The sequence below is a fragment of the Chiloscyllium punctatum genome, chromosome 13 (assembly GCF_047496795.1).
Source record: "Chiloscyllium punctatum isolate Juve2018m chromosome 13, sChiPun1.3, whole genome shotgun sequence".
Classification (NCBI taxonomy): domain Eukaryota; kingdom Metazoa; phylum Chordata; class Chondrichthyes; order Orectolobiformes; family Hemiscylliidae; genus Chiloscyllium; species Chiloscyllium punctatum.
In genome coordinates this window covers 103757445-103782097 of record NC_092751.1, presented here as the reverse complement: position 1 = coordinate 103782097, position 24653 = coordinate 103757445, and the positions used below count along the sequence as shown (strand labels likewise).

The 24653-nt window shown below is 46.1% G+C and overlaps 1 protein-coding gene across 4 annotated transcripts in view; it reads right to left on the bottom strand.

Annotated features, from left to right (window-relative positions):
- LOC140484740 (protein transport protein Sec24A-like) overlaps window positions 1-24653 on the bottom strand; it is a 68904-nt gene that overhangs the window by 12092 nt on the left and 32159 nt on the right. For 3 of the 4 annotated variants that reach the window (XM_072583532.1, XM_072583533.1, XM_072583535.1), the window contains exons 11-18: window positions 23242-23365; window positions 17472-17630; window positions 12327-12500; window positions 8978-9088; window positions 5198-5373; window positions 2823-2975; window positions 2581-2685; window positions 396-488 (exon numbers count right to left, since the gene is read on the bottom strand). In XM_072583532.1, coding sequence (XP_072439633.1) covers window positions 396-488; window positions 2581-2685; window positions 2823-2975; window positions 5198-5373; window positions 8978-9088; window positions 12327-12500; window positions 17472-17630; window positions 23242-23365 — 1095 coding nt within the window. The remainder of the gene's footprint in view (window positions 1-395; window positions 489-2580; window positions 2686-2822; window positions 2976-5197; window positions 5374-8977; window positions 9089-12326; window positions 12501-17471; window positions 17631-23241; window positions 23366-24653) is intronic. The other variant, XM_072583536.1, reaches the window with a different exon arrangement.

Genomic DNA, 24653 nt, shown 5'->3' with positions numbered 1-24653 from the left:
GTTATCGGGGGCGGGGGGGGGGGGGGGTGGGGGGGTAGGTGGGGGAAGGTGGAAACAGGAGTGTGGAGTAATCAGCTCAGCCATGAACTTATTGAATGACATAGTAGACTCAGGAGTCCAAAAAGCCTCCTCCTGCTCTTAATTCAAATGTTCGTACGTATGCTTCTGTGTAACATCAGTTGGGTCACCCCCTCAGTCTTCCATTTCCTGGAGAAAACTCTGTTCTGTTCTCCTGAATAATCTCTCAGTTCCCTCGTTATTCTGGGAAACCTCCATCATACTTTCTCCCATCCTGCTGTATAGCAGCAATAGACCAGCACTGTGCACAAAGGTTTAAATGCAGTAAAGGCTTGCTGAGAATGCAGCTTGGACACACTGAGGAGCGACGGACTTACCAGTGTCCCTGGGAGTGAGGTGTAGTTGTTGACACCCAACACCCCATCCAAGAAGCTGGTGCTACAGTGTCTGCCAACCCAGATGTACAGAACCTGGAGAGAGAGGAACACAGAACGCTGTGGTGAGCCAATAGAATCATAGAGTCATAGAGATGTACAGCATGGAAACAGACCCTTCAGTCCAACCCGTCCATGCCGACCAGATATCCCAACTCAATCTAGTCCCACCTGCCAGCACCCGGCCCATATCCCTCCAAACCCTTCCTATTCATATACCCATCCAAATGCCTCTTAAATGTTGCAATTGTACCAGCCTCCACCACATCCTCTGGCAGCTCATTCCATACACGTACCACCTTCTGCATGAAAAAGGTGTCCCTTAGGTCTCTTTCATATCTTTCCCCTCTCAAACTAAACCTATGCCCTCTAGTTCTGGACTCCCTGACCCCAGGGAAAAGACTTTGTCTATTTATCCTATCCATGCCCCTCATAATTTTGTAAACCTCTATAAGGTCACCCCTCAGCCTCAGACACTCCAGGGAAAACAGCCCCAGCCTGTTCAGCCTCTCCCTGTAGCTCAAATCCTCCAACCCTGGCAACATCTTTTCTGAGCCCCTTCAAGTTTCACAACATCTTTCCGATAGGAAGGAGACCAGAATTGCACGCAATATTCCAAGAGTGACCTAACCAATGTCCTGTACAGCCGCAACATGACCTCCCAACTCCTGTCCTCCGTACTCTGACCAATAAAAAAAGTATACAAAATGCCTTCTTCACTATCCTATCTACCTATGACTTCTACTACAGTATCCGGCTGAATCAGCAACACTTGTTAATAAGAGCAGAAGAGATGGGAGCAGGACTAGATCATGTGGTCCATCAAGCTCTGCTATTCAATATAATCATTGAATGATTACAATGCAGAAGGACTCTAACTATTTCTCACATCACTGTTGCTTCGCGTGCGCCTCATTTTATTCCATGTCCTCTTACTTATTTCTTTTCTATGCAGTTATAGCTTCTCCAGACCTACATCCCATGAATAAGTAAAAGTAAAATGGGGGCAGAGGAGTGATCCCCAGTGCCAATAATAATTCCAAAACCAACACTGAGAAACCAAACCATCTGGTCATTACCTTATGGCTGTTTGTACTAGAGATCACTCTTCAGGGTGGCTCAGTGGTTAGCACTACTGCTTCACAGTGCCAGGGACCAAGGTTTGATTCCACTCATGTGTGGAGTTTGCACATTCTCCCTGTGTCTATGTGGGTTTCCTCCAGGTGCCCCAGTTTCCTCCCACAGATCAAAGATGTGCAGGTTAGGGTGGATTGGCCATGTTCAATTGTTCCAAAGTGTCCAGGGGTGTGCAGGCTTGGTGGATTAGCAATGGTACATGCAGGGGTGGGGATGAGTGTGGGTGGGATGCTGTTTGGAGGGTCAGTGCAGACACATTCGTCTAAATGGCTGCACTGTAGGGATTCTGTGTTTCACAAAGTATTGTATTGGCTGTAAAGTGTTCTGAATGTCCTGAGGTGGTGAAAGGTGCTAATTAAATGGAAGACTTTCCTTATTTTCCTGCTGTTGCTGTCCATTAATACTTTGAGTCCCTGTATTCCTCTGGGTATGTAGGATAAAAGGATGGAGTTACCAGCAATGCATCAATATTTGCATTCGGCTCCCCATGCACTGTCTGAGGTGTTCTCGGTCATCACCAGAATCTCCAGGTAACCCTTCAGCAACCCCCTCAGATACATGGATTTCGAGTAGAAGTGAGTCTCAACAGGTTAGTGTGGGTGCCTACCCCTGCCAAGTGAAGCTATAACAGCAGCCTTGTACTCTCAGACATGGATGTGTGTGTCATTGGCTCACGGTAGAGCAAGAGAGCACACTGTAGCTTCCAATGCCAACCCCCACCAGGGAGTCCTGTCAGAATGGCAGCTTCTCCTCCAGATGTCAGATACTGGAACTGGCAACTCAAACTCCTGAGGGAACAATTCCCCTGTCCAGCTTTTTGATTCATGGTTTATTGTTGGCCGGACGTACCACACTTTCCTACGCAACAACCGACACTGCACATTATCATTGGGGTGTTCTGAGTGGTTTCTGGGATGTGACTGGAGGCTAGGTCAATGCACATCTGCCTACTCTGGCTTCTGATGGGTTTTCACTTTGTTTTAAGACTTACGTTACCGCAATCGATTAAGAAGGCTCCTTGCAGCGTGAGATTCTCAGCCATGAGCTGAATCAAGGCTGGTTTCTTCATTGTCCCCTTACCCATTTCCATAGAGGCCTGTCAGCGAGACAAAAAGGGATCAAAAAGAAAGTAGAATTCACCTAATCTCACTGCCTCCATCTCTCTCTTAGCATTGACTGTTTGAAACAGAGGGAAAGGAACCGATCGCACTGCACAGTGACCTAGGCTCTCACATTATCTGCAGGCTCGGAGTTAAGGTAATCATCAATCCTGTACAGATCAGGGTAGACCATCCTCAACACAACGGTCAGTGGCTGTATCATCAGCTGGAACATGGTGAAAACCCGCTCATCCAAGCTCATGGCAGCATCGGTCTGAAAGGCAGGCTGCAGGACAGAATGTAACAGGTCAGGGATCCTTATCAGAGGACACAGGCCACACTACATTCCCCTGACACTGAGCCCCAGATGTCTGAAAAAAACTTCCCAATTCTCAACCCAGAAGGAGAAACCAACAAAACTGACAAATGGTCCAACTTGTTTTGTCTGTCTCACATTGGAACACTCTGCTTTGTTTCCAATTTTTATTATTTTTGCTGGTTTGGTTGTGAGAGACACCACTTCCCCTTCACCATTATGCCCCATCCCCAATCTCCTAAATGCCCCCCAAACTGATATTGGGTGTCATGATGTAAAAGAACAAAGGAAAGAATAAATAGGATTAAATGTCTTTATCAAAAAATAACATCAAGACTTCCTGGTCTAAAAAAGACTCTCAAAGTCAGCACTGCTGTCTCACATTGCCAGGGATCCAGGTTTGATCCCACCCTTAGGCAACTGTCTGTGTGGAGTTTGCACTCTTGTGTCTGCGTCTCTGGGTTTCCTCCTACAGTCCAACGCTGCGCATGTTAGGTGGATTGGCCATGCTAAATTTTAGCTGATGAAGGGCCTTTGCCTGAAACGTCAATTTTCCTGCTCCTCGGATGCTGTCTGATCTTCTGTGCTTTTCCAGTACCACTCTGATCTAAACCACGCTAAATTGCCACATAGTGTCCAGGGATATGCAGGCTAAGTGGGCTAGCCATGGAAAGAGCAGGGTTACAGGTACAGGGTAGGTCTGGGTGGGATGCTCTTTGGAGGGTTGATATGGAACTGATGGCCTTTTGCACTCTAAAGATTCTATAAAGTAAAACAAAACTGATTTCCACAGCTAAATGAAACGCTATAATTCCTGGATATAATTTCTCAGTGACCTAGTATCCTAGGCCAATAAATTCCTTGGAAAAGGGACTGTGTAGACTGCAATCTGGCAGGATGGACACAAGCTCAGCAATTTATAGGCAGTTCTGAAGAGATGGTTCTAATATTCACTCAATAGAGGGAAAGCAGAGGGTGGCAAGTTGAATAATGGAAAAGTCATGATGGGAACAGAGAAATGTCCACAGACCCTTGCAGCCAGTTAGCCCGTATCAAGCTTCATTCACGTTCCTCACTGTGCTTTATCCATTACATTATCTTCATTTGCATTGCTCACCCAAAAAAAACTTATCCTGCTCCTAGTTGTCGCTCTAATAAACCCAAAATATTGCAGATGCTGGAAATCTGAATTAAAAATTGAAAGTGGAGAAACTCAGCAGGTCTGACGTGTCATCTCTATTTCTGTCTCCACAGGTGCTGCCAGACCTGCTGAGTTTCTCCAGGATGTTTGATTTTTATTTCCTGATTTAGCATTACCTGTCTTGGCCATCTTTCTGCACAGTGTGTTTAATAATCTCATTAAATTAGAGAAATCTAACCCTTTCTACTCTTCTTTCCCCGTTTCTGAGATCAAACCTCAGACAGTTATAAATGATGGATTATGGATAAGTATTCCAGCTTGAAATCGTAGACCAGAAATTGATTTTTATTCTTTTTTCTCATCATAAACCAGTAACTAACTACGCAGTCACCTTTCAGAGTGAATCCCTAGCTTTCATGGAGTCTGGAAGTGTTTGCTTTGATAATTTACCATTAAAGTTCAAACTCATGTGCTTGTATAACCCCAAGGCACTTATTGTGCTGTCCCTATCTCTGACCCAGGAGGCCTGGGTTAAAGTCCCACCTGCTCTGAGGTGTGTAATAATATCTCTGAATAGATTGATTAGAAAGTATCAATAAATCCCAGCAGCAAGCTTAGATATGATTCAATGGTGGAAGAGGCTTGAGAGAGCCCTGTTACTGCACCTTATATTTTTTAAAATTCATTTTATGATACATGGGCGTTACTGGCTGGCCAGCATTTATTGCCCATCCCTAGTTGCCTTTGAGAAGGTGGGAGTGAGCTGCCTTCTTGAACTGCTGCAGTCCATGTGCTGTGGATTGACTCACAACACCCTTAGGGAGAGACTTCCAAGATCTTGACCCAACGACATTGAAGGAGTGACGATATATTTCTGATTCAGGATGGTGAATGACTTGGAAGGGAACTTGAAGTTGGTGGCGTTCCTGTGTATCTGCTGCCCTTGTCCTTCTAAACAGAAGAGGTCGTGTCATGAAGTCTTCGTGAAAAGCCTGTACCACCACGATAGGAAAGGGCCGAAAGGCCTCCCACAGTTACTGTGACCTCTCACCTGCTTTAAAAGGGCGAGGATGTACAGTGGCAGTTGTTGTAGGCTATGGGGGATGGTGAACGCAGACTGCTTTGGGCTGCAGGCCGAGGAGCGGTAAGCTACAAGAGCATCGATGAGGACTTTAATCAGCTCATCGCGGGTGGAAGCAAGGCAGAGGCTCACTGAACGATCCACAGCTGCAGGGAAACACAGAAAGAAATCATGTGCAGACAAGGACGTACAAACGCTTTCTGTAATCTTTTGACTGCGGGCAGCTGGAGGACACCCCAGGCATGTGGAGTTGGCCGCTTTTGAAGACATTTTCAGCTCACCCAATAATGAGCCTGACGGACTGAATCTCATTACCTTTCAGAAATAGCTTTGAGTAATAGCAGCCATGGCATTAACCTTTAACCTCTACTACCCAGCAATACAAATGCATCTAATTTCCTTGAAAAACAAGGACTTCATCCTTGCTCTTCCCAACAATACTGTGCTAATCTATTGTTCCTTTTGTTTCCTGCTATTCAATAGCATTTCTGTGTTCACCAGCCTCCATGGGCTCCTAGTCCAGCAATAGCTAAAATTTAAAATTTTCATTCTTTCTTTCCCAAATTTTTCTGTAGCCTCACAAAGGGCTCTTGCCCAAAAAGTTGATCTTTCCTGCTCCTCGGATGCTGCCTGACCTGCTGTGCCTTTCCAGCACCACTCAAATCTTGACTCACTACTCCCTTTCTCTATCATCTCCTCAAACCAGAAATATTTACTGCTCTATAATTGAATTGTTCTATTGATGGCAGCTATGCCTGAGCCTTGGAATACCTGCCCTAGTCCCTCTCAACTCCTTAAAATCCATCAACTTTTGCCAAGCCTCAAGGTTGTCAGTTTTAATATCTCTTTAAGTGGATCAGTCTATTTTTGTTTGATAACATTCTCGTAAGCATTTCCAACATTTTACTACATTAAGGGCACACACGTAGTCCTCAGGTCACAAATGGGTTTCGTTCTCATTCAATTCAATTTGTACACCAGTCAAATCACATTGCACAACAAAACAATGGAGACAGTAAGGACTGCAGATGCTGGAAGCCAGAATCAATAGATATGGAGCTGGAAAAGCACAGCATCAGAGGAGCAGGACATTCAATGTTTCCAGCCAAAATCCTTCACCTGACCTGCTGTGTTTTTCCAGCTCCACATCGATTGGCATGACAATACAAGATTGCTGTTCATAAGTACAGGCACCATCCATACATTGGATTGTTAAAATTACACCCTCACATTGGGATAGTGTTCATAGATATGAGCCTTTGTAAGTCAGATATTTGTATTTCCCGCCTCAGGCGACTCTCTGTGTGGAGTTTGCACATTCTCCCCGTGTCTGCGTGGGTTTCCTCCGGGTGCTCCAGTTTCCTCCCACAATCCAAAAATGTGCAGGTTAGGTGAATTGGCCATGGTAAATTGCCCGTAGTGTTAGGTGAAGGGGTAAATGTAGGAGTATGGGTTTGGGTGGTATACGCTTCGGTGGGTCGGTGTGGACTTGTTGGGCCGAAGGGCCTGTTTCCACGCTGTAAGTAATCTAATCTAATCTAATCTAATCTAATCTAAATCAGGGTCCCTTGTATGTATAAAGACAGGTTGTTGTTGAACACTGTTGTAGGTCCCACCTTTTCCTTGCTCTGTTATTAACAACCCACCTCAATCCCAGGATATCCTATCAACACCAATCCCTGCCATCACCACTCATCGACTATTCCAGGGGTGCCCAAGATTGCACTGTCATGAGCCATTGACAGGAACAAGCTTCATTCACCACTTCTGGGATTTTACTCTGCATTCCCAAATATCTCAAGCTGTCTACTGCTAATTGATGTTGAGGTTCCCAATTTGGATATATTTGCCAATGAGATAATGGTTGTGAAAACAGTCCTTTCCAAGCCAACAGACCCAAAACATTCAAACAGCAAATCATAAGCATGAATAGAACTATATTAGGGTTAGGGTTTGAGTTGGGTTTAGGGTTATCCTGTCCACCAGCTCCATTTCACTTAGGATCAGACTTTAACATGAGAGCTGAGCACACTCATGGCCCAAAGTTCATGAAGCAACAATTCTTCATTTCACTGGCATCAATTTATTATAAGGACAAGGGGAAATTAAGGTTAAATAAGTATTTATATGAACTGCGATTTATATTAGTCTGAGGTTTTGTTTGTCTCTCTCCACCTTCTTCCCATGAACTGTCTTCCCTCAAAGACACTAATTTTTCCAGTTGGACCATTCCAGCTGGCCTCCTTCCTACCCCTGCTGGTGGAAATACTTGCACACCCACTCGAGCTCCTCTTCTGGGTGCCCTCTCACTATCGCCACCTGCTGCCGGAGGTTTGATTACAAGAGAAAAGGAGGAGTCTATTCAGCTCCTTGAACCTACTTACAATTCAGTGAGGTGATAGCTGGTCTGGATCTTTGCTCCATCTTACCTGTTTCAGTTCCATCACCATTGATACCCTCACCTAGCAAATCATTTTCAATTGACCTCCCCTTCCCCAACTTCTCAACTTCAACATGTATTTAGGGAAGAGGGTTCCAGATTTCTACCATCCTTCACGTGAAGAAGTGTTTTCTGACATCAGAGGAAATAGTTTGTATTTACTAAACACCTCATAACAATAACCAAAAAACACCTCAATTACTCAAGAGAATATAATCTGAGACTATGTGACTTGACCTCATAAATTTAACCCTTTTAACTCAAGCATTACCTCTCAAATGCATAACCATTGCCATCTAGAAGGACAGGGACAGCTCATTGGGGGAGGTGATGGTCCAGTGTATTATTGCTAGACTGGTACAGAGACCCAGAGAATATTCTGAGATCTGGGTTCAAATTCTACAATTGAAGATGGTGGAATTTGAATTTATTGTTTTTTTTAAAAATTGGAATTAAGAATCTAAATAATGGCCATTAAACAGTTGCCAGTTATCAGGAAAAAACCCATCTGCTTCACTAATGTCCTTTGGGGAAGGAAATCTGCCATCCTTACCTGTTCTGGCCTACATGTGACTCCAAATCCACAACAATGTGATTGCCTCTTAACTGCCCTCTGGGCAATTTGGGTTGCGCTATAAATGCTGACCCACCCAGCAATGCCTATGTCCCATGAGTAACAAAAATCCTTCTGGTTTCAATCCCTCTCCAGGGCTTGCTAGTCATGGAAAGTGCAGGTGGAATGTGCCCAGACAGGTCAATTGTTGTCCTTCCCATACAAGTGAGAGCAGGAAAATCTCCTGGTCAGCCATTTTACAGGCAGCAAAGGTAAACCACTGCAATGCTTCACATGGACCATACCAAGAGCTCAACTATTGGAAATGAAAATGGGAAGTAAGGAAACAGAAAATGGGAGCAGGGGTAGACTATTCAGCCCTTCAAATCTGCTCCCCCATCTCAGTATCAATCTCATCAGATCATCCACTGGTCCTGCTTTCTCCTCATAACCTTTGATTCCTTTGGTCCGAGAACTTTCCCTGACTCCTCAAAAACCTTCAATGCTTTAGCTTGAACAGCTTTCTTTGTCAGAGAATTTCCTAGGCTCACCACTTTCTGGATGGAGACATTTCTCCTCATCTCAGCCCTAAATGGTCTACCCCATATCCTTGACGATGACCCTGGGAGAAATCTTTCCAAATACCGAGGGGAGGCCACAAGCTGAAAAGCCATGTGTGTGATGTGTCCATTTAATTATATTTTCTTATCCTCTTTGGGTTACTTCTTACATTGTCACAGTTGACATGATATCTTACCCATTTTTGAAAGAATTCCTGTGATGGCAGCCATATTGGCCCCTGCATAAACCTCACTGAGGGAGCTGACGACCGGAAGGCAGTAAGTGTAGATTCGAACCCGTCGTTCACCTGAAAAACAACCACACTCGCAACATCATCCACAATTGACCAAGCTTCTCAAAGACCTCATCAAAAGAACGGAGTTGGGTTGGGGTGTTAACTGAAAAGGTAAGCCTTGGACCACACAAAATTTTCAATATTAAAACTTACTTTATTTCAATTCAGCCAGCAAGAGATCAATAGTCCATAGTCCAGAATATCAATCAAGATATCCCTGGATGGCCTACTGAGAGACCTCTGATTTTTAGCAAAAAGGTAGCATATTTTATAGTCCTTACGTGCGCAACGATTTCATACTTTTTTGATTCCCACAACATAATGTTTCCACCTCTAATTAATGTTCCCCTAATTAAAATTAGATGATTAGTACATTTTAGCCTGGTTCTCACACATCTAAAACAAAGCTGTTGATTTTCTTCCTCATCTTGTATCATAGCAGATAAAGCTAAATATTTCTCAGTATTCTAGCCATTTGCTGTGCCTGGGAAAGCAGAACTACACAAAGTTGTGCCAAGAGTCTCACATTTCTCTCTCATGGTCACTGTGACTTTCATTTTAAACTTAAGAGACAAATTATTACTGCAAGATGGAGATCTAAATGGAACCTTTTAACGGTGGCTTCCCCAATACTTTATCGGGGTAGTAAGGGAAGGAAAAGGAGTTGAGGTGAGGAGGTAGGCCCATGATAGAGAAATATCTGAAGGTGTAATACAACTGGGGTTGTTCTCCTTAAAACCAAGAGGGTTAAAGGGAGATTTGCTTGAGGTGCTCAAAATAGACACTGACCCTTCAGCCACTGGAGGACATGGATTTTCTAAAACATCATTGGAGCGTCTAAGACCACAATAAAAGGGCACCAATTTAAGACTCAGATGAGGAGACATTTCTTCTCGCAGAGAGTTGAGAGGCTTTGGAACTCCTTGCCACAGAGAACTTGGGAGAAGAGCATATTGTGAATATTTAAGGTTGAGATAGATAGGTTTTGATGAGTCGGAGAATCAAGTGTTATGGGGAAAGGGCAGGAAAGTGTGTATGAGGAAGGCCAGATCAGCCATGATCGTACTGAATGGTAGAGCAGGTTCAAAGGGGTTGAATAGCCTCCCCTCATTCCTAATCTTTACGGTTTTTAAAAGAGGGGGTTGGAGGAAGCACTTTTACGATTTGGAATGTGCTGCTTGAAAAGCTGCAGGATTCAGTAGTAACTTTCAGGTGTTCACTGGATGTATACCTGCAGTGATATACTTGCAAGTCTCTGAAGAAAGACCAGGAAACTGGGACTAATTGGATACCAAAAGTCAGCACAGTCAGGAGGGGCTGAATGGCCTCCCTTTGTGAGTTATCATTCTATGATTCAATTATAGAGGCAAAGTCCACACCATAGTATCCAGCAGCACATCCCTTCGACCTTGGGTTGGAGATCTGCAGTTTTTTCTGGCCTGTTCATCTGACTGCTCTGAGAGATCTGGGAGCATGGGAAGAGGGTGTCTAATGGTAATGTCACAGCACTATTAACCCAGAGGAGAAAGACAAGACTGCAGATGCTGGAGATCAGAGTCAAAAAGCATAGCCAGTCAGGTAGCATCCGAGGAGCAGGGGAGTCGACGTTCCTTAAGGGCTTGCCCAGCACCACACCTTTTGAATCTATTAACCCAGAGGCCCAACACAAATGATAGGTTCAAATCCCACCACACCAGCCAGTAGAGTTCAATTCAGTTTACAAATCCAGAATTGAAAATGAAAATCTCAGTGATGATGACTATGGGACTATCATTGGTTGTCTTCAAGATAATCTGCTCTCCTTACCCAGTCTGGCCTGCATGTGACTCCAGAAGTACAACAACAGAGTTGACTCTTTTGTACCTTCTGAAATGGACAAGCAAGTGTAGTGAGGATCTCAAAGAATGTGGGTTCCCCGTTTGGGGGGCTTCATTCCTGATCGTCGATTTTCCTGCTCCTTGGATGCTGCCCGACCTGCTGTGCTTTTGCAGCACCCTCTAATCCAGACTCTGATCTCCAGCATCTGCAGTCCTCACTTTTGCCGGGCTGTTAATCTGGTACAGTCAGTGAGCCCTGGTTGACAGATGAGAACAAGAGTATCAGACATCCTGTCACAGTGAGGGCTGGCTCTGAGGTAGTCAGACCAGTGTCAAGGACTCTTGATGGTGACAGGATACCGGCCTCTGTGGAGTGATTTCAGCAAACTTCTCAGATCAGGGACAATTAGGGATCCACCACAATCTTAGGCCTTGCCCCGTTAAAGAAAAAGATACTTAAGGTAACGAAAAGGAGAAGAATATTGCATTCTGCTGGCCTTCCACAGTTTCACTTGAGCAACCAAAAAAATCATCTTCTCCGATTTAAAACAAGGCCAGGCCTGACAGCTCAGCAAGACTGGGAATAGAGGCACCGGCTGCTTTGTTATTCATTCACAGGATGAGGGTATCGCTGGCCAGGTTGGCATTTATTGTCCATCCCTAATTACCCAGAGGGCGATTAAGAGTCAACCATGTCACTGTGGGTCTGGAGTCACATGGAGGCCAGAACAGATAAGGATAGTAGTTCCCTTCCCTAAAAACATTACGGAACCAGATGGGTTTTTTCTGCCAATCAACATCATGGTCACCTAATTTCAGATTTTTAAAATTAGATTCAAATTCCACCATCTGCCATGGCAGAGTTCGAATCTGGATCTCCAGAACATTATCAGGGTCTATGGATTAATAATCAAATGACTGGGTAGTCAAGTCACTAGGCCATTGCCTCCTACTAGGGCAGCTTAGAGGGGGCCCCAACCTCGGCCAAGTCACCATCACCTCCCTGCGATTGCTTGGGTCCTCTATGGAGAAAGGGGTTAAGCGGGTGGCTCACATTGGGTCACTCCCTCCCTTGGTCACCTGCCTGGGCGGCACGGTGGCACAGTGGTTAGCACTGCTGCCTCACAGCGCCAGAGACCCGGGTTCAATTCCCGCCTCAGGCGACTGTGTGGAGTTTGCACATTCTCCCCGTGTCTGCGTGGGTTTCCTCCCACAGTCCAAAAATGTGCAGGTTAGCTAAATTGGCCGTGCTAAATTGCCCGTAGTGTTAGGTAAGGGGTTAATGTAGGGGTGGGTTGCGCTTCGGCGGGGTGGTGTGGACTTGTTGGGCTGAAGGGCCTGTTTCCACACTGTAAGTAATCTAATCTAATCGAAGTCTGCCCTGCAAACGTTGGCACTGAACTTGTGGAAGAGCTGAGAGTGGTCCATCCTACCTTGGCATGAAGTGTAGAGCAGAGAGGACTGGAAGACCACGAGTGAGCTCTCAGTCACAGCTCCATCGATCATCATCTGAAAGGCAAACTCCGCCTGGGGACGAACATAGGGCAAGGATAACATCTGTGTTGTCTGGAGGAATGAGTTGCCATAGAAAGTGTCCAGCATGAGGCCTAATCAAAAACAAAATCCGAAATTTGAAATGATGGTTGCCGTGATCAATGATATTCTTTGATTGCTCTCTATAAGTGACTGTGGCACCAATCACAATCAGGAGAACAGAACCTGCCCATCATTTTTAGGGGAGAACCATGTGAGGAAGGTCAATTTGGATTTTTAAATGTATCACAGGAAACAAAACCATGTCAAACATGTTGACGGGATCAATGACCAACACTCATTAGCTATTGTGCAGTTACAGTATGGCCTCCTCTCTAGGGACACCCAGACTTGGAATTTGTATTTAAAATACTGTGAACAATTTGGGCCCTGTACAGAATGAAGGACATTCTGGCATTGGAGTGGGCCCAGAGGAGGTTTACAAGAATAATCCAAGGGATGAAGGGCTTGTCATATGACATTTCTGAAGAAGGGTCATTGGACTTGAAATGTAAACTCTGCTTTCTCCATACATATGCTTTTGCCATATGAAGAGCAGTTGAGGACATTGGGTCTGTACTCAAAAGAGTTTAGAAGGATGGAGAGGATCTGATTGAAATTTAGAACACTCAGAGGCCTGGATAGCATGGACGTGGAAAAAATGTTTCTAGTAGGAGAGACTAGGACCCCAATGGCACAGTCTCACAGTAAAGGGATAATCTTTTAGAATTGAGATGAGGAGGAATTTCTTCAGCCAGAGGGTGATGATCAGTGGAACTCATTACCACAGAGGGCTGTGCAGGTCAACTCATTGAGTGTATTTAAAACAGAGGTAGATAGGCTCTTGGTTAATAAGGGGGTCAAAGGTTACAGGGAGAAGGCAGGAGGATGCGGCTGAGAAACAGCCACAATTGATTGGTGGTGCAGACCTGATAGGCTGAATGGCCTCATTCTGCTCCCTATATTTTGTGGTCTTCTAGACAAGGAAGAGAGGGCAGGCAGCCAGGATGGACAGTTCCGTCAAGTGTATGTGCCTGGACCTTTGAGAATGAACATTTGGTGATGGAAATTGACTGGATTGCTCAACAGAAAGATGGATGTAATAGGCTGAATGTCTGTAATGCACTGACTCAATGTCTATTTCCTTCGGGTCTAAGTCAAATCAGGATCACTCTTCTGCTCCCCGTGTGTATCTGACCACCACTGTCTGCCCGTCTGTGTGTATTGGACCCTCACTCTCTGCTCCCTGTGTGTACCGGACCCTCACTCTCTGCTCCCTGTGTGTATCAGACCCTCACTCTCTGCTCCCTGTGTGTATCGGACCCTCACTCTCTGCTCCCTGTGTGTATCAGACCCTCACTCTCTGCTCTCTATGTATATCGGACCCTCACTCTCTGCTCCCTGTGTGTATCAGACCCTCACTCTCTGCTCCCTGTGTGTATCGGACCCTCACTCTCTGTTCCCTGTGTGTATCAGACCCTCACTCTCTGCTCCCTGTGTGTATCGGACCCTCACTCTCTGCTCCCTGTGTGTATCGGACCCTCACTCTCTGTTCCCTGTGTGTATCGGACCCTCACTCTCTGTTCCCTGTGTTATCGGACCCTCACTCTCTGTTCCCTGTGTGTATCAGACCCTCACTCTCTGCTCCCTGTGTATATCGGACCCTCACTCTCTGTTCCCTGTGTGTATCGGACCCTCACTCTCTGCTCCCTGTGTGTATCGGACCCTCACTCTCTGTTCCCTGTGTGTATCGGACCCTCACTCTCTGCTCCCTGTGTGTATCAGACCCTCACTCTCTGCTCCCTGTGTGTATCGGACCCTCACTCTCTGCTCCCTGTGTGTATCAGACCCTCACTCTCTGCTCCCTGTGTGTATCAGACCCTCACTCTCTGCTCCCTGTGTGTATCGGACCCTCACTCTCTGCTCCCTGTGTGTATCGGACCCTCACTCTCTGCTCCCTGTGTGTATCGGACCCTCACTCTCTGCTCCCTATGTATATCGGACCCTCACTCTCTGCTCCCTGTGTGTATCAGACCCTCACTCTCTGCTCCCTGTGTGTATCGGACCCTCACTCTCTGCTCCCTGTGTGTACCGGACCCTCACTCTCTGCTCCCTATGTGTATCGGACCCTCACTCTCTGCTCCCTGTGTGTATCGGACCCTCACTCTCTGCTCCCTGTGTGTATCGGACCCTCACTCTCTGCTCCCTGTGTGTATCAGACCCTCAATCTCTGCTCCCTCTGTATATCGGACCCTCACTCTCTGCTCCCTGTGTATGTCTGTCCCTCACTCTCTCCTCCTGTGTGTATCGGACCCTCACTCTCTGCTCCCTGTGTGTGTCTGACCCTCACTCTCTGCTCCCTGTGTGTATCGGACCCTCACTCTCTGTTCCCTGTGTGTATCGGACCCTCACTCTCTGTTCCCTGTGTGTATCGGACCCTCACTCTCTGTTTCCTGCGTGTATCGGATCTTCACTCTCTGCTCCCTGTGTGTGTCTGACTCTCACTCTCTGCTCTCTGTTTGTATCGGACCCTCACTCTCTGTTCCCTGTGTGTATCGAACCCTCACTCTCTCCCTGTGTGTGCCTGTCCTTCACTCTCTGCTCCCTGTGTGTATCAGACCCCCAATCTCTGCTCCCTGTGTGTATCGGACCCTCACTCTCTGTTCCCTGTGTGTATCGGACCCTCACTCTCTGCTCCCTGTGTGTATCGGACCCTCACTCTCTGTTCCCTGTGTGTATCAGACCGTCACTCTCTGCTCCCTGTGTGTATCGGACCCTCACTCTCTGCTCCCTGTGTGTATCGGACCCTCACTCTCTGTTCCCTGTGTGTATCGGACCCTCACTCTCTGTTCCCTGTGTTATCGGACCCTCACTCTCTGCTCCCTGTGTGTATCGGACCCTCACTCTCTGCTCCCTGTGTGTATCGGACCCTCACTCTCTGTTCCCTGTGTGTATCGGACCCTCACTCTCTGCTCCCTGTGTGTATCGGACCCTCACTCTCTGTTCCCTGTGTGTATCGGACCCTCACTCTCTGCTCCCTGTGTGTGTCTGACCCTCACTCTCTGCTCCCTGTTTGGATCAGACCCTCACTCTCTCCCCGTGTGTGTCTGTCCCTCACTCTCACCCTGTGTGTATCGGACCCTCACTCTCTCCCCGTGTGTGTCTGTCCCTCACTCTCACCCTGTGTGTATCAGACCCTCATTCTCTCCCCGTGTGTGTCTGTCCCTCACTCTCACCCTGTGTGTATCGGACCCTCACTCTCTCCCCGTGTGTGTCTGTCCCTCACTCTCACCCTGTGTGTATCGGACCCTCACTCTCTCCCCGTGTGTGTCTGTCCCTCACTCTCTGCTCCCTGTGTGTATCGGACCCTCACTCTCTCCCCGTGTGTGTCTGTCCCTCACTCTCTGCTCCCTGTGTGTATCGGACCCTCACTCTCTCCCCGTGTGTGTCTATCCCTCACTCTCTGCTCCCTGTGTGTATCGGACCCTCACTCTCTCCCCGTGTGTGTCTGTCCCTCACTCTCACCCTGTGTGTATCGGACCCTCACTCTCTCCCCGTGTGTGTCTGTCCCTCACTCTCTGCTCCCTGTGTGTATCGGACCCTCACTCTCTCCCCGTGTGTGTCTATCCCTCACTCTCTGCTCCCTGTGTGTATCGGACCCTCACTCTCTCCCCGTGTGTGTCTGTCCCTCACTCTCTGCTCCCTGTGTGGATCGGACCCTCACTCTCCTCTCCCTGTGTGTATCGGACCCTCACTCTCTCCCCGTGTGTGTCTATCCCTCACTCTCTGCTCCCTGTGTGTATCGGACCCTCACTCTCTCCCCGTGTGTGTCTGTCCCTCACTCTCTGCTCCCTGTGTGTATCGGACCCTCACTCTCTCCCCGTGTGTGTCTATCCCTCACTCTCTGCTCCCTGTGTGTATCGGACCCTCACTCTCTCCCCGTGTGTGTCTGTCCCTCACTCTCACCCTGTGTGTATTGGACCCTCACTCTCTCCCCGTGTGTGTCTGTCCCTCACTCTCACCGTGTGTGTATCGGACCCTCACTCTCTCCCCGTGTGTGTCTGTCCCTCACTCTCACCCTGTGTGTATCAGACCCTCATTCTCTCCCCGTGTGTGTCTGTCCCTCACTCTCACCCTGTGTGTATCGGACCCTCACTCTCTCCCCGTGTGTGTCTGTCCCTCACTCTCACCCTGTGTGTATCGGACCCTCACTCTCTCCCCGTGTGTGTCTGTCCCTCACTCTCACCCTGTGTGTATCGGACCCTCACTCTCTCCCCGTGTGTGTCTGTCCCTCACTCTCTGCTCCCTGTGTGTATCGGACCCTCACTCTCTCCCCGTGTGTGTCTGTCCCTCACTCTCTGCTCCCTGTGTGTATCGGACCCTCACTCTCTCCCCGTGTGTGTCTGTCCCTCACTCTCTGCTCCCTGTGTGTATCGGACCCTCACTCTCTCCCCGTGTGTGTCTGTCCCTCACTCTCTGCTCCCTGTGTGTATCGGACCCTCACTCTCTCCCCGTGTGTGTCTGTCCCTCACTCTCTGCTCCCTGTGTGTATCGGACCCTCACTCTCTCCCCGTGTGTGTCTGTCCCTCACTCTCACCGTGTGTGTATCGGACCCTCACTCTCTCCCCGTGTGTGTCTATCCCTCACTCTCACCCTGTGTGTATCGGACCCTCACTCTCTCCCCGTGTGTGTCTGTCCCTCACTCTCACCGTGTGTGTATCGGACCCTCACTCTCTCCCCGTGTGTGTCTGTCCCTCACTCTCACCCTGTGTGTATCAGACCCTCATTCTCTCCCCGTGTGTGTCTGTCCCTCACTCTCACCCTGTGTGTATCGGACCCTCACTCTCTCCCCGTGTGTGTCTGTCCCTCACTCTCACCCTGTGTGTATCAGACCCTCATTCTCTCCCCGTGTGTGTCTGTCCCTCACTCTCACCCTGTGTGTATCGGACCCTCACTCTCTCCCCGTGTGTGTCTGTCCCTCACTCTCACCCTGTGTGTATCAGACCCTCATTCTCTCCCCGTGTGTGTCTGTCCCTCACTCTCACCCTGTGTGTATCGGATCCTCAGCAGCCCCTCATATCCGATGGAGCGGGTCAGGTGAATTCGGAATTCTTCCTGGAGCTTCTCAACCAGAGCCGAGCTGTGGATATGGTGGAATGCTGGGTAAGAATACACATAGCCACAAGTGTACCTGGGAAGGCAAACTGCAAAAAGTACACAGTTTGAAATTGAAATGGATGAATAAATACTTTTCTAAATATATATATATATATTCTCTCTATCTTACACCCTCTCTTTCTGTCACTCATTCGCACCCCATCAGCCTACCATTAATTCATACACCAAGCTCACGTCTGGGGACCTGAAATGTTTCAAATTCCACCAGGGCCGATAACAAAATTGGAATTCAATAAAAAGTCTGGAAAAAAAAGAGTCTAATGATAAGCATGAAACCATTGTTGATTGTTAGAAAAATCCACCTGGTTCACTCATGTCTTTCAGGGAGAGAAACCTGCCATCTTGGTCTGGCCTACATGTGACTCCAGACCACAACAATGTAGCTGGCTTTTAACTGCCCTCTGAGCAATTAGCATTGGGCAATAAATGCCAACAATACTAAATCCCATGAATGAATAAAATAAAAAAGCCAGAAAGTTAGCAACCTCTTGACTAACTTTGTTTATTTAATCAACTCACTTGACCTGTGTCTCCAAATTCTGAGTGGGTTTGTCACCACCTCACTCATCTCAGTGGAATGTACAAAACTAACAAGCAATAAAAGACCAAGTTTTCCCAAATAATCCCAAAAAGCCAAAAGAGATTTATAAAATCACGAGAGGCATGGATAGGGTAAATAGCCAAGGACTTTATCCTAGGGCAGGGGAGTCCACAATTAGAGGGCATAGGGTAATAGATTTAAAAGGGACCTGAGAGGTAACCTTTTCATGCAGAGGGTGGTGCGTGTATGGAATGAGTTGCTACAGCAAGTGGTGGAGATGGCTACAATTACTACATTTAAGGGGCATCTGGATAGGTACGTAAAGTGTTTAGAACAAACAAAAACAGAAATTACCGGAAAAGCTCAGCAAGTCTGGCAGCATCTATCGAGAGAAATCAGAGTTAACCTTTCGGGTCCAGTGATTCTTCCTCAGAAGTGAACACGATTTAGAGGGATATGGGCCGGGTGCTGGCAGGTGGGACTAGATTGGGTTGGGATATCTGGTCGGCATGGACAGGTTGGACCGAAGGGTCTGTTTCCATGCTGTACATTTCTAAGACTCTATAAATGGGATGAAGTCAGTTTGGGATATCTGGTCAGCATGAATGGGTTGGACCGAGGGGTCTGTTTCTGTGCTATATAACTCTATGACTCCATGACACTCCCACAGTCTCAGCTGAATAGCAAAGAGCCTGTGGCATCATTTGTGAAGACCAGGAATCTTAGACCCAGTGTCCAAAGCAATATTTATCTTTCGGCCAATCACTAAAATAGATGGATACTTCTTAGGCTCTATGCTTAAAGGATTGTGGACAATGGTTCATTTGAAGTAATGAAGAGATACCTGGACTGTTTTTGTTTTAAAAAAAAGATATGTCTCTAACACCAATTATCATTGACTCCTCCAGCTCACCGCCGACTTTTTTCAGACTATGCAATATAAAGCCCAATTTTAAATTTTCTTGAAGTTGTTTAACATTTTTTTCTCTTAATTGATATAGACTCGGTTTTATTTTTAAGTATTTGTTGTTAGGTATCCATCACTCTTTACTTCAACATATTTGAGAGATTTCGCTGCTAATGAGATCCTGGAGTGCAGTCCCAATGTTAAAGGGGTCACCCAAAGGACACTGGGACTTTATTTTAAACATTTCTTGGAAGTAACATATGTTGGCATGCATGGAAATGTTGGTAATCACTGCCCATCTCTACTTGCCCTTGAACTGATTGGCTCTCAAGGCCATTTCAGAGGGCTATTAAGAGCTGACCAGATTGTTGTGGGTTTGTCGTCATATGGAAGCCAGATTTCCTTCCCCGAAGTATCACCATGAACCAGACACACTTTTACAAGGATTGAAATGGTTACATACTCATCATTAGACTAACTTTTAAATTTATAGTTTATTAACTCAAATTTTACTGTATTCTATGGTGTGATTCAAACCTACAGCTCTACAACAATAGCCTGGGGACAAGTGTGTGGTGCTGGAAAAGCACAGCCAGTCAGCCAACATCCGAGGAGCAGGAGAGTTGACATTTTGGGCACAAGCCCTTCATCAGGAATGAGCCTTGTGGGCCAGGGGGGCTGAGAGATAAATGAGAAGGGGGGTGTTGGGGCTGGGTGGAAGGCAGCTGGGAATGCAATAGGTAGATGAAGGTGGGGGCGGAAATGATAGGTCGGAGGAGAGGGTAGAGCAGATGGGTGGGAAGGAAGGAAGATGGACAGGCAGGATAGGTTAAGTTGCCAAGTTGGAGGCTTCGGCCTGGGATAAGGTGGGGGGAGAGGAAATGAAGAAACTGGTGAAATCCACATTGATCCCGTGTGGTTGCAGTGTTCTAAGGCAGAAGTTGAGGTGTTCATCCTCCAGGCATCAGGTGGTTAGGGTTTGGCAATGGAGGAGGCCCAGGACATTGGTGGAGTGGGAGGGGGAGTTACAATGTTCAGCCATGGGGTGGTGGGGTTGGTTGATGCAGGTGTCCCAGAGATGTTATCTGAAATGACCTGCAAGTTGGAGACCTGTCTCCCCGATGTAGAGGAGACCACATATCAGGTTGGAATGCCATGCTTCTAGGAATTCTCATGCATGTCTCTGTTTGGCTTGTCCTAAGATGGATGTGTTGTCCCAGTCAAAGTGGTGTCCTTCCTTAACTGTATATAAGGATACTAGTGAGAGAGGGTCATGTTGTTTTGTGGCTAGTTGATGTTCATGTATCCAAGTTTTCTGCCTGTTTGTCTAATGTAGTGTTTGTTACAGTTCTTGCATGGTATTTTGTAAATGACATTAATTTTGCTTGTTGTCTGTATTGGGTCTTTCAAGTTCATTAGCTGCTGTTTTAGTGTGTTGGTGGATTTATGGACTACCATGATGCCAAGAGGTCTGAGTAGTCTGGTAGTCATTTCTGAGATGTCTTTGATGTACGGGAGAGTGGCTAGGGTTTCTGGACGTGTTTTGTCTGTTATTGGGGTTTGTCGCTGAGAAATCGGTGGACTGTATTCATTGGGTAGCCGTTCTTTTTGAGTACTGTATCAGTGATTTTCCTCTGCTCTGCTTAGTTCCTCTGTGCTGTACTGTGTGGTGGCTCATTGAAATAATGTTCAAATGCAGTTTCATTTGTGGGCATCTACTCTCCTGCTCCTCAGATGCGGCCTGATCTGCTGTGCTTTTCCAGCACCAGACTCTCAACTCTGACCTCCAGCATCTGCAGTCCTCACTTTCTCCTAACAATAGTAACATTACCACTATACCATCACTTCCCTGCAATTGCTTGGACTTATTTGCTGGAAATCACATGTCTGGGTTTATGGCATTGTTTTGGATATTGTTGGGAGTACATTTGGTACAGAAACTGCTATGACACACAGCAAATCCCCTGTCTTTTACAATAAAACCATATTGAACAGTCCTGTGTGAGATTTGAAAAAATGACGCAGTTGTTCTCTGGAAAAGTCTTGAGTTCCTGATAATTCACAGCTCCTTGAAAGTGGAGTCGCAGGTAGATAGGATAGTGAAGAAGGCATTTGGTATGCTTTCCTTTATTGGTCAGAGTATTGAATACAGGAGTTGGAAGGTCATGTTGCAACTATACAGGACATTGGTTAGGCCACTGTTGGAATATTGCGTGCAATTCTGCTCTCCTTCCTATCGGATAAATGTTGTGAAACTTGAAAGGTTCAGGAAAGATTTACAAGGATGTTGCCAGGGTTGAAGGATTTGAGCTATAGGGAGAGGCTGAACAGGTTAGGAATGTTTTCCCTGGAGGCTGAGGGATGACCTTATAGAGGTTTACAAAATCATGAGGGGTATGGATAGGATAAATAGACAAAGTCCAGAACTCAAGGGCATAGGCTTAGGGTGAGAGGGGAAAGATATAAAAGAGACCTAAGGGGCAACATTTTCATAAAGAGGGTGGTACAGGTATGGAATGAGCTGCCAGAGGAAGTGGTGGAGGCTGGTACAATTGCAACATTTAAAAGGCATCTGGATGGGTATATGAATAGGAAGGGTTTGGAGGGATATGGGCCGGGTGCTGGTATGTGGGACTAGATTGGGTTGGGATATCTGGTCAGCGTGGACAGGTTGGACCAAAGAGTCTGTTTCCACACTGCACATCTCTATGACTCTAGTTCCTGAATAAACTATATTGAAAGGTCCCTATGACAACTGCCTATGTTTAATGACACAAGGTTATATGTGCCAGGAAAGTCAGCTTAACCTTTTCACACCATTATGGCATTTTCTGTCAAAAAAACTAACAACCATTGGCCAATTTTTAAAAAAAATCAGAATTAATCTCTGTGAGAAAGTTCTTTTCTTTAATTGACATGTGTGTTTGCCTTGGATTCTTCAGAAGGGTAAATATTTATATGATCATATTTCAAACTGTGTTAATCAGCATTACATCCGAGCCAAGTAACTTCTGTTTCCATAATTTGTTATTTATGAAAGAAATCCGGCTGGGGGATCTATTTATTCAAAACCCAACATGAGTCAAGTAGAAAACTGGTCATAACAGTAACTAGTTAAAGCATTTAAATTTATGTTGTGCCAAGTTTAAGTAGAAATTCTCATGCAGGTGAGTTGGGCTAAAGGGTCTATTTCCGTGCTGTATGACTCTATAACTATTTTGATGTGCATGTGCAATGCTAAGTACTAGAAAATGGGATGAGAATAGTAAGGGGGTTGGGTTTGGCCAGCACAGACTCTGTGCTGTAGTCCTTTATGACTCTAGTATAGTTGTGGGACTCAAAGAAGAGAGGGATTGCACACCTCCAGACTCAGTGATAATACTTGATATTTTCCCATTGCTGTTGCTAGGAGATTGTGATGTTCTTATTAACTGCCATGTCTCCAACATCACAACAGTGACGTGTACTTCAAGAATACCTAATTAGCACTTGGAAACGTCCTGAAGTCATGAAAATCTATGTGTAAACACAAATTATTCCTTCTTTCTTAGCAGATAGAGAGACAAGTCTCTGAAACTTTGCACATCGGTGTTTTGCAATGTAACTAAATCACTGCCATATTCTAAACACACAAACAACCACTTGTATCGCTTTTAATATGCTCAAGCTATTCAGACTAAATGGATTTTTGTCAATTGAACCAAATGCTGAATAAATTACCACAATATCTTCTGATTATGTCTAAGAGGCTGGTGAAAGCAGATTCAATAGCAAATGGTTGGTACTTAAAGTGGAAGAATGTGCAGGGCTTTAAGTCAGAACAGGGATAGTTCCTTCACTGTTGCTGGGTCTAAATCCTGGAAGTTCCTCCAAACCAGCACTATGGGTCTACCAACGTAAAATGGACTGCAGTGGTTCAAGAAGGTAGATGACCTCTGTCTTCTCAAGAGCAACTAAGAATAAATGCTGGACCAGCCAGTGATGCTCACATCCAATGAATGATTTTTAAATAAAAAACTGATTGGACATCAAAGAGCCAAATGGCCTTTTTTGTTGCTGTAAAGTGCTTTAAAAAGGTAACCCAATGAGTGACTTGTAAAGCGCCTTGGACTATTCCATTATGTTTGATGTGAAATGGACACAAAAAGTTGCTGTTGTGCTGGTTCTTGCGATTACCTCAAACACTCACCTAAGGAAGCAAGGTCAATGTGTTGCTGATTCAACAAGAATAAGTCCACTCCTATCTGCTGGCCACAGAATTCCATTGACAGCACCTTATAGAAATCAGTAGCTGGACCAAGATGCTTAGCTCCCTTGTGGAGAGAGAAACGAAGAGAATTAAGCCAACTTAAGTTTGAACGCTTTGTAATCAGACCCCAAAGATTTTTTTTCTGTGTTTTTCAATTAATACTGAACACTCAGACTTTGAAAGGTTGTGAGAGGAGGCACTTCCAGGTTAGGAATAACAAGGGTTGGAAGGTTCACTGTGAGAAAGGGAACAACACTAACATCTCACAACTAAAGCCATTGAACAGGTTTATAGGGCAAAACAAGCACTGGAGGGCCATTGCATTGACAATGATCTTTGTATCATGAGATGGACAAAAACCCTGTAAATGTTCTGATGAAGATAGAATGAGTGCACTGTCCTTCTCCAGTCTCTCTACACCACAGGTCACTACATTAATGTAATTGTATTACCTGGTTCACGATATGATTAGCTTCCCTACATTGCGGAAACAGGCCCTTCAAGTCCAACAAGTCCACACTGACCCTCCAAAGAATAGCCCACCCAGACCCATTCCCCTACTCATGCACCTATCACTATGGGCAATTATAGCGTGGCCAATTCACCTAACCTGCATATCTTTGGACTGTGGGAGGAAACCGGAGCACCCAGAGAAAACCCACACAGACACAGGGAGAATGTGCAAACTCTACACAGACAGTGCCCAAAGCTGGAATCGAACCCAGGTCCCTGGCACTGCACGGCAGCAGTGTTAACCACTGAGCCACTCTGCCACCCTTATCATGTGTTTTATTTCCATCAGACTTAGAATAAAAGTAACCACACTCAAGAAGCTTGATACCATTCGGGACAAAACAGCCTGCTTGATTGGCACCACATCCACAAACATCCCACTCCCTCCACCACTGACACTCAGTAGCAGCAGTGTGTATTGGCTACAAGATGTACTGCAGAAATTCATCCTCAAAAAGACCCTCAAACAGCACCTTCCAAACCCACCAGCACTTCCATCTAGAAGGACAAGCCAGTAGATATACAGGAATACCACACCTACAAGATCCCCTCCAAGCCACTCTAAGCACTCTGACTTAGAAATATATCAGCATTCCTTCACTGTCACCGGGTCAAAATCCTGGAATCCCCCCCTTAATGGCATTGTAGATCAACCCACAGCAGGTAATCTGCAGCGGTTCAAGAAGGCAGCTCACCCCCACCTTCTCAAGGGCAACTCGGGACGGGCAATGAATGCTGGCCCAGCTAGTGACACCCACATCCCACAATTTCACTTCTAAAAATTAACCAGACTTCTTAATAAACACAAAGTGATTGGCTCAGTATAAAACAAAATTTAT